Genomic DNA, 14,429 nt, shown 5'->3' with positions numbered 1-14,429 from the left:
AGGTGTTCAAATACTTATGTTCAGCAGTGCAAGACAAATAAATTCTTTAAAAATCATACAATGTGATTTCCTGAATTTTTTTTTAAATGCTGTCTCTCAGAGTGGGAATGCACCTACAATGTGAATTTCAGACCCCTCCATGATTTCTAAGTGGGAGAACTTGCAAAATCACAGGGTGTTCAAATACTTCTGTTCCTCACTGTATACCTCCCAGTCCTGTGGATCAGGCTGCAGTCAGAAGGCATAACAAATTGCATTTAGATTAGAACAACGCAAAAGAGCAGATCAGCTTTGCTGCTGAACTGGGAAATTCCATATGTGCTCTTCAGACATCTTTATTACAGTAATTTCAGATAGTCATTAAATCAGTTGACCACAGTCAATCAATATTGGGTAACAAGGTTCTGCCTGTGCTTGCCAAAATGGACTTTCTTTCTAAATAGTTTTGAGGGGTTCAGATTATATTCCACTTTCACTGAAAGGAAGCAATGTAAGCATGGCTCAAAAGCACACTCCAAGAATTAGTCCAATCTGTGGCACAATGAACCATGATTACTTTTACGCCTACTGATTTACAAAACCATTAGCATATCTTATAAATACCCATTGTTTTAAAAAATTGTATGGAAAACAAGAAAACATAATAATGGTGATAATACTTACTGTTATCTTTGCAGTGGTTAATCCACAGTGCAAAACATGTTTCAAGAGCTTGAAATTGTGCCTGAAATTTTATAGAGTTTGTCTGCAATGAACTGATAAACTGCTCCGCTTGCCTCATCCCAAAGAATATATTGCGCCTTATTTCTCCAGCAAAGGATGCAGCTTTGGCTTTCCACCTTTCAATTTCCTTTTTCTCTTCTAGGGCTCTGGTCTTCTTCAGATTTTCTTCAATTATTTGGTCTTTTTTGCTCATCTAGGAATACAGAGTTGAATTATTATTTACTTGCAGGGATATACTTAAAACATTTGTATTTTCTAATTATTTAGAATACATTATTGTTTTTCAGGAGATCAGAGTAAAATACTGGTAAACATTACAATCAACAGTAAGGCTTTTGCTGCAAGGTTTCCACAATTCATATGGAAGGTTATCAAATGTAGTTCTTGAACAAGGCAGTACCTATCACCCTTGCAGACAATATGTCTGATTTGGTGCACACCATTGCAGTGGCCTGCTTATATAATGAGTTTTAGAAGAAGCAGCATTTGGGAAAATTTTTGAAGAGCTTAGCTCACAGAGCTCTATCAGGTTGCCAAAAAAATAATGACTATTCGGTAGCTGTAACACTCTAGAGCAGGCATGTCCTCAACAAGAGGTCCAAACTGAGTAGAATAATCTGTAAGGGGCTGCACTATATCTACTGTGGGACTCAACAATGTAATTTCAGTAAAAGATGACAGCACTTTGGTGATTAACATTACAGTAGCAATGGCAACTTTTTATTGTTAAAAAAGAGTCTATATTATGAAGTAGTGTCTAAAATCTTCCTTACCAAATAGTGCCTGAATGTCTTAATGCACCAAGTTTCAGAATGGTTAACAGATTCTGACAGAACAGATAGATTATTAATGCTTTAAAGTGTTACTAAACCCACAACAGTAAAATCAGTCTGTATATGCAGTAAAGCATGCTTGTTATACTCACTGTGGAACCTAAGGGGTGAATCCTCTGCATTGTGTAAAAATGCAGTTTGATCGTGACTTCTCTGATCCTCCCCTTCTTCCAGTGTCCCCCTCTTATCTCCTGACAGAACATAGCATGTGGAGACACTCTACACATGCTCAGTTTAGTGTGTATTGCTAGAGAGGTTTTTTTTTCTTGGGAGAGTGCATGTGATCAACACAAGGCCAATCAGCAATGTCCAGACAGAGGTCAGGGGTTCTGCATCCTCCTAGAGAAAACTCATCTTACAAGCTTTAACCAGTGATCTGCTGGACACTGATAGAAGTCACAAGACTGCTCTAACTGCTGATGAGAAAAGGTATTTAGCAGTTTATATTTGCTAAAATAATTGCATTTCCATGTTTTGTGTTCTGTTGGAGACCGGATATAGTGAATGTAGGGTCCTGGGATTAGTAACACTTTAATCAAGCAGAAAGTAAAATAAGAGTAATTTTGGATAAAGCAAAATGCTGTACTATGGTCCTAGGTGCACTCTAGTAAGTCTGCCTTATATGATGACTGGCAGTTCATATGGGGGATTAATAATTAAAAACTGAATAAAAGAAAATGAAAACAAAAGTGGAAGTCTTAGCAAAACCAATCAGGTTTATCTTTTCATCAGATGGAAAAAATTAAGACAATTTTTATGAATTAGGTAGCAATTCAAAGGGGGTTCAGACAGAATACACATGGATACATTAAAATGCTCATAGACATTAGATTATCCAAACCAGCTTCTTTCTTCAATCTCTTTGGACACAGCTGGACACTGACCAAGAAAAATAGTAATCGGTTATGTTAGAAAACCTTGGCTAATTTCCGTTGCTTTTTCTGTGCATTGCTCTTACCATAGACTTAGAGGGTATTCCATAGGCATAGTGGTTGGTACAGCTTCCTGAAGATGGTTAAATGATGCTTGAACATCCAACTTTCCTATACTGTCTATGGGCAGCTTAACTCTTTCATAGACCTATTAAAAAGTGCTGCAACAGTGATGGGTAAACAGGAGGACCACAGTGCCCACCTCCTTTTGCTTCCTCTTTTAACTTTTTAAATAGTAAAGATACATTCTGATACTTATCTGTAACCACATAAAAGAGGCAAACATAATTACCTTTGTTTCTTTTTTCTGTCCTTGAGCCTTTTGAATTCTTGGATTTTTTTCTGTGAAACTACTTTTCAATACAATCTGTTTAGCAATACTCATGCCTAAGGATTTTCCATAAAATCGTTGAAAAGTCTGGAATTTCTGATAGCCTCTAAGGGCATAGGCATCCTTAATTGGCTCTGTAAAAGAAATAAACATAAGGAATACTATTTTGTATTACTCTGTATATGTTGTTAAAGGAGAAGTATAGCCAGAGCTATTTTGGCTATACTTCTTCTATGGATAACAGGAGTGCAGTTCATTCTGCACTCCTGTGATCTGTTTTCATTCAACAGGGATCCTAATCTAAAGAGAAAACTGTTAACCCTGTGGAGGATTGTGCCCAACCTTGCTATACAGTGCAGAAGGGGTAAGTATTATTTTTTTCCACTGTGTTTCTAGTGTGGTATGTAAAACAAAAAGATCTACTTTAACACAAGCCTGTGCTTTGCCAATGCAGGAAAAAATATCAGGTTTGTTTTAACCACTTCCTGTCCGGACACTTTTACCCCCTTCCTGTCCAGGGCAATTTTTGGCTTTCAGCGCTATCACACTTTGAATGACAATTGCGCGGTCATGCAACACTGTACCCATATGAATTTTTTACCATTTTTTTGAGACAGATAAAGATTTATTTTGGTGGTATTTATTCACCGCTGGGATTTTTATTTTTTTTACTATGTAAATGAAGAAGTCCAAAAATTTTGAAAAAAAGTGTTTTTTTAAATAAAATTTTGCAAATAAATAATATTTCATCATAAATCTTGGCCAAAATGTATTCCGTTATTTTTTTAGTAAAAAAAAAAAATCCAAATTAGTTTATAACCAAAAATTATAATTTTTAAACTTTTTTTTTTACATTTTTATTTTATTTTTTTTATATTATTATTTTTTATTTTTATTTCTACATACTGTCACCCTAGCAGTACAGTGTCACAGTTATATTCTGTGTATCCATGAAAGAATCCCGACCTTTTTTAAAGCAATCCACTGAGCTGGCCGGAACCAACTCTTGAGGGAGTCTATTTCCCATTTTCACAGCTCTTACTGTGAAGAAACCTTTCCGTGTTTGGAGATTAAATTTATTTTTCTTCAGACGTAAAGAGTGCCCCCTTGTCCTCTGTGATGACCTCAGGGTGAATAGCTCTACACCAAGTTCACTATATGAACCACTGATGTATTTATACATGTTGTTCATATCCCCCTTAATCTCCTCTTCTCAAGAGAGAATAACTTCAGCTCTTCTAATCTTTCCTCATAGCTGAGCTCCTCCATGCCTCTTATCAGTTTGGTTGCCCTTCTCTATACTTTCTCCAGTTCCCCAATGTTCTTTTTGTGAATTAGTGCCGAAAATTGAACTGCATATTCCAGATGAGGTCTTACTAATGATTTGTACCGGGGTAATATGATATCTCTCTCTCTGGAGTCTATACCTCTTTTAATACAAGAGAGGATTTTGCTCGCTTTAGAAACTGCAGCTTGGCATTGCATGCCATTATTAAGCTTGTGATCTACCAAAACTCCCAGATTCTTCTCCACCATTGATTCCCCCAGTTGTCCTCCCCCTAGTATGTATGATGCATGCATATTCTTAGCCCCCAAGTGCATAACCTTACATTTATCAACATTAAACCTCATTTGCCACATAGTTGCCCAATTACACAGTGCATTGAGGTCGGCTTGTAAGTTGGAGACATCCTGTAAGGACATTATTCCACTGCACAGCTTGGTGTCATCTGCAAAGACTAAAATGGGATTTTTAATCCCAGACCCTATATCGTTTATAAATATATTAAAAAGTAAGGGTCCCAACACTGAACCTTGGGGTACACCACTGACAATCCTAAAGCAGAGTATGAATCATTAACCACTACTCTGAATACGATCTTTTAGCCAGTTTTCTATCTACTTACTTACAGATTTTTCTAAGCCTGTAGACTTTACCTTACATATTGGCCATGTATGGAGAACTGTGTCAAACGCTTTTGCAAAATCCAAGTATACCACATCCACCAACCACCCCTCTGTCCAAGGTGTTGCTCACCTCCTCATAAAAAGAAATCAGATTTGTTGGACAACGTCTGTCTTTCAGGAATCCATGCTGTCTGTTGCTTAAAATATTTTTTTCCAGCAAGAACTCATCTATGTAGTCTTTTATTAAACTCTCCAGTATCTTCCCAACTATAGAAGTTAAAGTAACAGGCCTATAATTACTTGGTAAAGATTTTGACCCCTTTTTAAATATTGGCACCACATTGGCCATCTCCAATCCAGTGGTACTATGCCAGTCAATAAAGAGTCCCTAAAAATTAGAAACAATGGCTTTGAAATGACAGAGCTCAATTCTTTAAGGACCCGTGGGTGTATGCCATCTGGTCCAGGTGCTTTATTCACTTTTATTCTGTCTAAATATTTTTGGATCATATCAATTGTGAGCCAATGTGGATCAGCTGGAGCTGTGTCATTACCATGCCCATTATGGACAAGAGCTCCCCCATGCTCCTTTGTATACACAGAGCTGAAGAAGGTATTTAATAAATTTGCCTTCTCTTTGTCCCCAGTCACCCACTCTAGATTATTTTGTAAATGACCTACATGCTCAGACCGGACCTTTATAGAGATGGGGAAGGCAGTGTGGGGCACCATGGTGGGAGGTTCAGAGGTGTAGGGGACGCATGTTGCTACATGGATACCCATTGTTTAGTTTGTTGGTGTCTGCCCAATCTTTGGCTCTGGAGAGGTGTGTTGCCATATGGTAGAGTCACACGTCAGTCGCATGTCAGACAACACCATCCCACCTTCTGTTTTCATCGATGTAAGTACTGAATATTTAATCCGAGCCGGTTTGTCAGCCCAGACAATGTTTTCCCAGATTAACTGTACTGTTTTCAGATAAGCAGATAGAATGAAAATTGGCAAAGTCTGGAACAAGCACAATATTTTGGGTAATAAGTTTTGCTTGATAACATTGCATCTGCCCATCCAAGAAAACAAGTGGTTATTCCAGCCTGTCAGTTCCTTTCTGAAGGATGAAAGTTTAGCATGTATAACTTTGAAAAATCATTTGTCAGTTGGATCCCTAGGTAACAGATGTTGGAGTAAGCCCAATTGAAGGAGAATGAGGCAGTGCATTTAATGTGCATGTGTTGACACACGCTATGCCAGGTGTTAACATGCATTGTGTTAGGGCAGTCCATTCATTTTAAAGTGCTGCCTAATACATTAAGGTGCACCAAAAAGGTGTATGCACTTTATTTGTAACACTACACCACAAGGTAGTGTGTTACCATACATTGCCAAGGTGCGTTAGGGTGCCATTAAGAATGAATGGCACTGTTTCATGCCAACATGAAACATGCATGTTTTTGTGTGTCATCGCCAACGTTACTGCAGAGCAAGGAACCCAAAGTACTCAGATGATCATTGCAATGCACTTGTTAAAGTTTTTGTATTTTTTTTCCTACCCTTTTATTTTTATTCTTTAAACAATTTAATGTGTTAGACTGATAGCAGGGTTGTCACCCTCAGAATGTACACTCAGCTCTATACCACAAGTGGAAAGAGTCAGCACATTCAGACTGTTAATTTGCAGACAGGTGGGCTGACCAGCAGGAAAAAAAAACTATGCTTTTAAAACTATGATTTTTAAGCAGGAATGTGCAAGTTAGCTTTTTTAATATAAGAAAATATGTAATAAAAGACCGCTGTACACTGGTAAAGTCACTGGAATCCATGTTTATTGTACAGAATGTGTTTCTCTCAATAGGACTGAGTCATATCTCTACAACTTTGCCCTTTTGGGTGAAATGTGTTAGAAGTGGTCCCAGGGTGGAGATTGTCATTGCAATACTCATGATTGTTCCATACAATAAACACCATGGTTCTCTGTAGAAGTGTTGGTGTGGGCGCTTCTAAAAAGTGAGATTTATTGACAAGCTGGGCAGAGCTGAGCTGCTATATCAACCATCAGGTGGAACCTGGCCACATACAGTGAGGAACAGAAGTATTTGAACACCCTGCGATTTTGCAAGTTCTCCCACTTAGAAATCATGGAGGGGTCTGAAATTCACATTGTAGGTGCATTCCCACTCTGAGAGACAGAATTAAAAAAAAAATTCAGGAAATCACATTGTATGATTTTTAGAGAATGTATTTGTCTTGCACTGCTGAACATAAGTATTTGAACACCTAAGAAACAGCAAGAATTCTGGCTCTCAAAGACCTGTTACTGTGCCTTTAAAAAGTCCACCTCTACTCCACTCATTAATCTAACTTAGTAGCACCTGTCTGAGCTCTTTAAAGACACCTGTCCACCCCACAGTCAGATGCCAACTACTACCATGGGCAAGACCAAAGAGCTGTCAAAAGACACCAGAGACAAAATTGTGGACCTCCACAAGGCTGGAAAAGACTACGGGGCAATTTCCAAGCAGCTTGGTGAAAATAGATTAACTGTCGGAGCATATGTTAGAAAATGGAAGAGGCTAAAGACGACTGTCAGTCTCCCTCGGACTGGGGCTCCATGCAAGATCTCACCTCGTGGGGTATCACTGATGATAAGAAAGGTGAGGAATCAGCCCAGAACTACAAGGGAGGAGCTGGTCAATGACATGAAGAGAGCTAGGACCACAGTTTCAAAGGTCACTGTCGGTAGAACACTACACCGTCATGGTTTCAAATCATGCATTGCACGAAAGGTTCCCCTGCTCAAGTCATCACATGCCCAGGCCCGTCTGAAGTTTGCCAATGACCATCTGGATGATCCAGAGGAGGCATGGGAGAAAGTCATGTGGTCAGATGAGACCAAAGTAGAACTTTTTGGTCTAAACTTCACTCGTCGTGTTTGGAGGAAAAAGAAGGATGAGTTGCATCCCAAGAACACCATCCCTACTGTGAAGCATGGGGGTGGTAACATCATGCTTTGGGGGTGCTTTATTGCGAAAGGGGACAGAACGACTGCACTGTATTAAGGAGAGGATGAATGGGGCCATTTATTGTGAGATTTTGAGCAACAACCTCCTTCCCTCAGTCAGAGCATTGAAGATGGGTCGTGGCTGGGTCTTCCAACATGACAACGACCCGAAGCACACAGCCAGGATAACCAAGGAGTGGCTCCGTAAGAAGCATATCAAGGATCTGGAGTGGCCTAGCCAGTCTCCAGACCTAAATCCAATAGAACATCTTTGGAGGGAGCTGTTGCTCAGCGACAGCCCCAAAACCTGACAGATCTAGAGGAGATCTGTGTGGAGGAGTGGGCCAAAATCCCTGTTGCAGTGTGTGCAAACCTGGTCAAGAACTACAGGAAACGTTTGACCTCTGTAATTGCAAACAAAGGCTTCTGTACCAAATATTAACACTGATTTTCTCAGGTGTTCAAATACTTATGTTCAGCAGTGCAAGACAAATAAATTCTTTAAAAATCATACAATGTGATTTCCTGAATTTTGCTTTTAAATTCTGTCTCTCAGAGTGGGAATGCATCTACAATGTGAATTTCAGACCCCTCCATGATTTCTAAGTGGGAGAACTTGCAAAATCACAGGGTGTTCAAATACTTCTGTTCATCACTGTATACCTCCCAGTCCTGTGGATCAGGCTGCAGTCAGAAGGCATAACAAATTGCATTTAGATTAGAACAACGCAAAAGAGCAGATCAGCTTTGCTGCTGAACTGGGAAATTCCATATGTGCTCTTCAGACATCTTTATTACAGTAATTTCAGATAGTCATTAAATCAGTTGACCACAGTCAATCAATATTGGGTAACAAGGTTCTGCCTGTGCTTGCCAAAATGGACTTTCTTTCTAAATAGTTTTGAGGGGTTCAGATTATATTCCACTTTCACTGAAAGGAAGCAATGTAAGCATGGCTCAAAAGCACACTCCAAGAATAAGTCCAATCTGTGGCACAATGAACCATGATTACTTTTACGCCTACTGATTTACAAAACCATTAGCATATCTTATAAATACCCATTGTTTTAAAAAATTGTATGGAAAACAAGAAAACATAATAATGGTGATAATACTTACTGTTATCTTTGCAGTGGTTAACCCACAGTGCAAAACATGTTTCAAGAGCTTGAAATTGTGCCTGAAATTTTATAGAGTTTGTCTGCAATGAACTGATAAACTGCTCCGCTTGCCTCATCCCAAAGAATATATTGCGCCTTATTTCTCCAGCAAAGGATGCAGCTTTGGCTTTCCACCTTTCAATTTCCTTTTTCTCTTCTAGGGCTCTGGTCTTCTTCAGATTTTCTTCAATTATTTGGTCTTTTTTGCTCATCTAGGAATACAGAGTTGAATTATTATTTACTTGCAGGGATATACTTAAAACATTTGTATTTTCTAATTATTTAGAATACATTATTGTTTTTCAGGAGATCAGAGTAAAATACTGGTAAACATTACAATCAACAGTAAGGCTTTTGCTGCAAGGTTTCCACAATTCATATGGAAGGTTATCAAATGTAGTTCTTGAACAAGGCAGTACCTATCACCCTTGCAGACAATATGTCTGATTTGGTGCACACCATTGCAGTGGCCTGCTTATATAATGAGTTTTAGAAGAAGCAGCATTTGGGAAAATTTTTGAAGAGCTTAGCTCACAGAGCTCTATCAGGTTGCCAAAAAAATAATGACTATTCGGTAGCTGTAACACTCTAGAGCAGGCATGTCCTCAATAAGAGGTCCAAACTGAGTAGAATAATCTGTAAGGGGCTGCACTATATCTACTGTGGGACTCAACAATGTAATTTCAGTAAAAGATGACAGCACTTTGGTGATTAACATTACAGTAGCAATGGCAACTTTTTATTGTTAAAAAAGAGTCTATATTATGAAGTAGTGTCTAAAATCTTCCTTACCAAATAGTGCCTGAATGTCTTAATGCACCAAGTTTCAGAATGGTTAACAGATTCTGACAGAACAGATAGATTATTAATGCTTTAAAGTGTTACTAAACCCACAACAGTAAAATCAGTCTGTATATGCAGTAAAGCATGCTTGTTATACTCACTGTGGAACCTAAGGGGTGAATCCTCTGCACTGTGTAAAAATGCAGTTTGATCGTGACTTCTCTGATCCTCCCCTTCTTCCAGTGTCCCCCTCTTATCTCCTGACAGGACATAGCATGTGGAGACACTCTACACATGCTCAGTTTAGTGTGTATTGCTAGAGAGGTTTTTTTTTCTTGGGAGAGTGCATGTGATCAACACAAGGCCAATCAGCAATGTCCAGACAGAGGTCAGGGGTTCTGCATCCTCCTAGAGAAAACTCATCTTACAAGCTTTAACCAGTGATCTGCTGGACACTGATAGAAGTCACAAGACTGCTCTAACTGCTGATGAGAAAAGGTATTTAGCAGTTTATATTTGCTAAAATAATTGCATTTCCATGTTTTGTGTTCTGTTGGAGACCGGATATAGTGAATGTAGGGTCCTGGGATTAGTAACACTTTAATCAAGCAGAAAGTAAAATAAGAGTAATTTTGGATAAAGCAAAATGCTGTACTATGGTCCTAGGTGCACTCTAGTAAGTCTGCCTTATATGATGACTGGCAGTTCATATGGGGGATTAATAATTAAAAACTGAATAAAAGAAAATGAAAACAAAAGTGGAAGTCTTAGCAAAACCAATCAGGTTTATCTTTTCATCAGATGGAAAAAAGTAAGACAATGTTTATGAATTAGGTAGCAATTCAAAGGGGGTTCAGACAGAATACACATGGATACATTAAAATGCTCATAGACATTAGATTATCCAAACCAGCTTCTTTCTTCAATCTCTTTGGACACAGCTGGACACTGACCAAGAAAAATAGTAATCGGTTATGTTAGAAAACCTTGGCTAATTTCCGTTGCTTTTTCTGTGCATTGCTCTTACCATAGACTTAGAGGGTATTCCATAGGCATAGTGGTTGGTACAGCTTCCTGAAGATGGTTAAATAATGCTTTAACATCCAACTTTCCTATACTGTCTATGGGCAGCTTAACTCTTTCATAGACCTATTAAAAAGTGCTGCAACAGTGATGGGTAAACAGGAGGACCACAGTGCCCACCTCCTTTTGCTTCCTCTTTTAACTTTTTAAATAGTAAAGATACATTCTGATACTTATCTGTAACCACATAAAAGAGGCAAACATAATTACCTTTGTTTCTTTTTTCTGTCCTTGAGCCTTTTGAATTCTTGGATTTTTTTCTGTGAAACTACTTTTCAATACAATCTGTTTAGCAATACTCATGCCTAAGGATTTTCCATAAAATCGTTGAAAAGTCTGGAATTTCTGATAGCCTCTAAGGGCATAGGCATCCTTAATTGGCTCTGTAAAAGAAATAAACATAAGGAATACTATTTTGTATTACTCTGTATATGTTGTTAAAGGAGAAGTATAGCCAGAGCTATTTTGGCTATACTTCTTCTATGGATAACAGGAGTGCAGTTCATTCTGCACTCCTGTGATCTGTTTTCATTCAACAGGGATCCTAATCTAAAGAGAAAACTGTTAACCCTGTGGAGGATTGTGCCCAACCTTGCTATACAGTGCAGAAGGGGTAAGTATTATTTTTTTCCACTGTGTTTCTAGTGTGGTATGTAAAACAAAAAGATCTACTTTAACACAAGCCTGTGCTTTGCCAATGCAGGAAAAAATATCAGGTTTGTTTTAACCACTTCCTGTCCGGACACTTTTACCCCCTTCCTGTCCAGGGCAATTTTTGGCTTTCAGCGCTATCACACTTTGAATGACAATTGCGCGGTCATGCAACACTGTACCCATATGAATTTTTTACCATTTTTTTGAGACAGATAAAGCTTTATTTTGGTGGTATTTATTCACCGCTGGGATTTTTATTTTTTTTACTATGTAAATGAAGAAGTCCAAAAATTTTGAAAAAAAGTGTTTTTTTAAATAAAATTTTGCAAATAAATAATATTTCATCATAAATCTTGGCCAAAATGTATTCCGTTATTTTTTTAGTAAAAAAAAAAAATCCAAATTAGTTTATAACCAAAAATTATAATTTTTAAACTTTTTTTTTTACATTTTTATTTTATTTTTTTTATATTATTATTTTTTATTTTTATTTCTACATACTGTCACCCTAGCAGTACAGTGTCACCATGGTGACACTGTACTACTTGTGGGGGGTGATGAGGATTTTTTATTTTTTTTTTTTTACACTGATTGCTTTTACACCCATATAGGATGTAAAAGCAATCATTTCTCTTTCTCTCTGTCTGCATTCTTGCAGTCATTGAGAATTACTGAGTGAACTCTGATTGGTCACAGCTTGTCACATGGTACAAGGCTGTTGTAACACGTAGTAAGCAATGATGTCGCAACATCGCCAAAATACATGCGTTCCTAACTCCAGAAACCACTAAACAGCTCATCCACTCTCTCATCGTGTCACGACTCGGCTGCTGCAGCTCCCTCCCCACTGGCCTGCCTCGCCGCTGGCTATCCCCGCTTCAGTCGATCCTGAATACGGCTGCCAGACTCGTTCACCTTTCCGGCCGCTCCGTTTCCGCCACCCCCCTCTGCCGGTCCCTCCACTGGCTTCCGATTGCGCAGTGGATCAAATTCAGAATCCTAACACTAACGTACGGAGCTGTCCACCATACTGCCCCCAACTACATCACTGACCTAATATCCAGGTACCGCCCGGCACGCACACTCCGCTCCACGCGGGACCTCCTTCTCTCTGGTTCCCTGGTCTCCTCCTCCCATGCTCTCTTCGAGGACTTCTCCGGGGTATCACCCGTCCTCTGGAACTCCCTGCCCCAACCCATCAGATTATCGCCTACTCTCCTCTCCTTTAGGTGCACCCTGGAGGCCCGTCTCTTCAGGGAAGCCTACCCCACCCCTTGCTAACTTGCCGACCTCCTCCACTCTTCCTACCACTCCATCCCCCACAGCTATCTCCTCCTGTGCCGCCATCCCCTCCTTCCTGGATTGTAGGCTCGAAAGAGCAGGGCCCTCAATCCCCTCATGTTTTGCATTGTATTGGTATTGTTCTGTCACATGTCCTGTCCCCCTTTGTAATGTACAGCGCTGAGCAAACTATTGGCGCTTTATAAATACTGTATAATAATAATAATAATAATGTCACAAGTGACATCTTGCTTACTACTTTGCATGTGATCACTGATTCGCCAATCAGTGATCACATGATCGGGACCTCGTACAGAGGTCCCGTCCGACGATCGGTGTTTCACTGTGTCCGGAGGACACAGCGGGCACCGGATCGTGGTGGTGCGCGCTCCCAGGGAGCGCGCACAGCTAGAAAAGGGGGGTGCCATTTATGAACGGCAACCCGCCCCTGGACTGCCACCGCCCTGCCATTTATAAACAGCAGGCGGACGGCAAGAGGTTAATACACTCTTCCCGTGCAGTACATAATCATCATCCAGCACTTCAAAGTAAGGAGGAGCATATGACTTATTCCCCTTCCAATCATGTGGCAGCACTGATGCTCTCTGGTTGGCCTAGCACTTTCCCATGTCATTCAAGAAGAGATTTCTCAGTCTTACATAAATTCCAACTAGAGTAGTTTGACGTTTACACTGGGCTTTTTTATTTACTTCTGGCAGCTGATGTAGTTTGAAAGAAGGTGGTATTAAAGAGAACCTGGTGCATGACATTGATAAAACACAGGTTAGCTTTAAAGATCACAATATGGACTTTATTATTACTATTGCTTTATTTTATTATTTATTATTTATGAAGCAATCCAAAATCAGTAGCCACAACTATATGCTGATACAAGATATGTAAACATTCAAACTGAAGAGTGTAGTGCTCTGAGGAGTAAATATAACAAAAAATACCATCTGCTGCAAAATCAGTAAAACAAGTGAAAAAATAACACCAAAATGCTTATTCATAGAAACAAAATAATCAGAATATATATGCAGTGATCACACACAAAGTGCAAAATACTCTGTAAACAAAATTTCAATATACAGTGCAGACTGAATAGTAAGTGTCCATACACAAACAAACTTTACACAAACAAACTTTGTAGTAAACAAACTTTATAGTAAGTGTCCATTTACAAACAGGCTTTGTAGTAAGTGTCCATACTAAAACAATATAAGGTGATCAATTCTCCTGCTGGTGCCAGTGAGTAGAAAATTCTGTTTGCAAACAGTGTGCTGCACACTGTGTTCAAAGAGGCTTACCAGAAACATATGACCCTCATACAAAGAGTAGTCATTAAAAGCATTTAATAAATACGTTTTTCCAGGAGTTTCCCTTGGCTCAGCTAATCCAGGTAAATGCTTTTGCATGTGAAAATATAAGGCTCAGGAGACACTCTCCATAGTGTAAAACCATACGATAAAACCATTTATTATAAGCTTACAGGTTAAAAGCATCATACAACGCTGCATAAAGTGCCAAATACAATCTGCCAGATTCCATGGCAGCTGCCAGATGATCGTTGTGTATGGCCAGTGAGGTGTATCCTGGCTCTTTTGTATGCATTTCATGGTGGCTAAATGGTTAGCACTTCTGCCTGGCAGTACTAGGGTCGCTGGTTTGAATCCCAACCTTGGCTTCACCTGCCTCGAGTTTGCATGTTCTCCCTGTGCCTGTGTGGGTTTCCTCCCACAC

General features: G+C 39.2%; 1 protein-coding gene across 1 annotated transcript in view; it reads right to left on the bottom strand.

Annotated features, from left to right (window-relative positions):
- The window catches only part of DDX60 (DExD/H-box helicase 60), a 186,578-nt gene that overhangs the window by 129,745 nt on the left and 42,404 nt on the right, over positions 1-14,429 (bottom strand). Inside the window, exons 12-13 of the mRNA XM_089670348.1 lie at positions 10,962-11,134; positions 8,845-9,097 (exon numbers count right to left, since the gene is read on the bottom strand). Of these exons, the coding sequence (XP_089526474.1) occupies positions 8,845-9,097; positions 10,962-11,134 (426 nt within the window). The remainder of the gene's footprint in view (positions 1-8,844; positions 9,098-10,961; positions 11,135-14,429) is intronic.

This window comes from Staurois parvus, unplaced genomic scaffold, assembly GCF_062004578.1.
Source record: "Staurois parvus isolate SC_StPar_1 unplaced genomic scaffold, SC_StPar_1.0 ptg000090l, whole genome shotgun sequence".
In the NCBI taxonomy this organism is placed as follows: domain Eukaryota; kingdom Metazoa; phylum Chordata; class Amphibia; order Anura; family Ranidae; genus Staurois; species Staurois parvus.
This window is presented reverse-complemented; position numbering and strand designations above follow the sequence as displayed.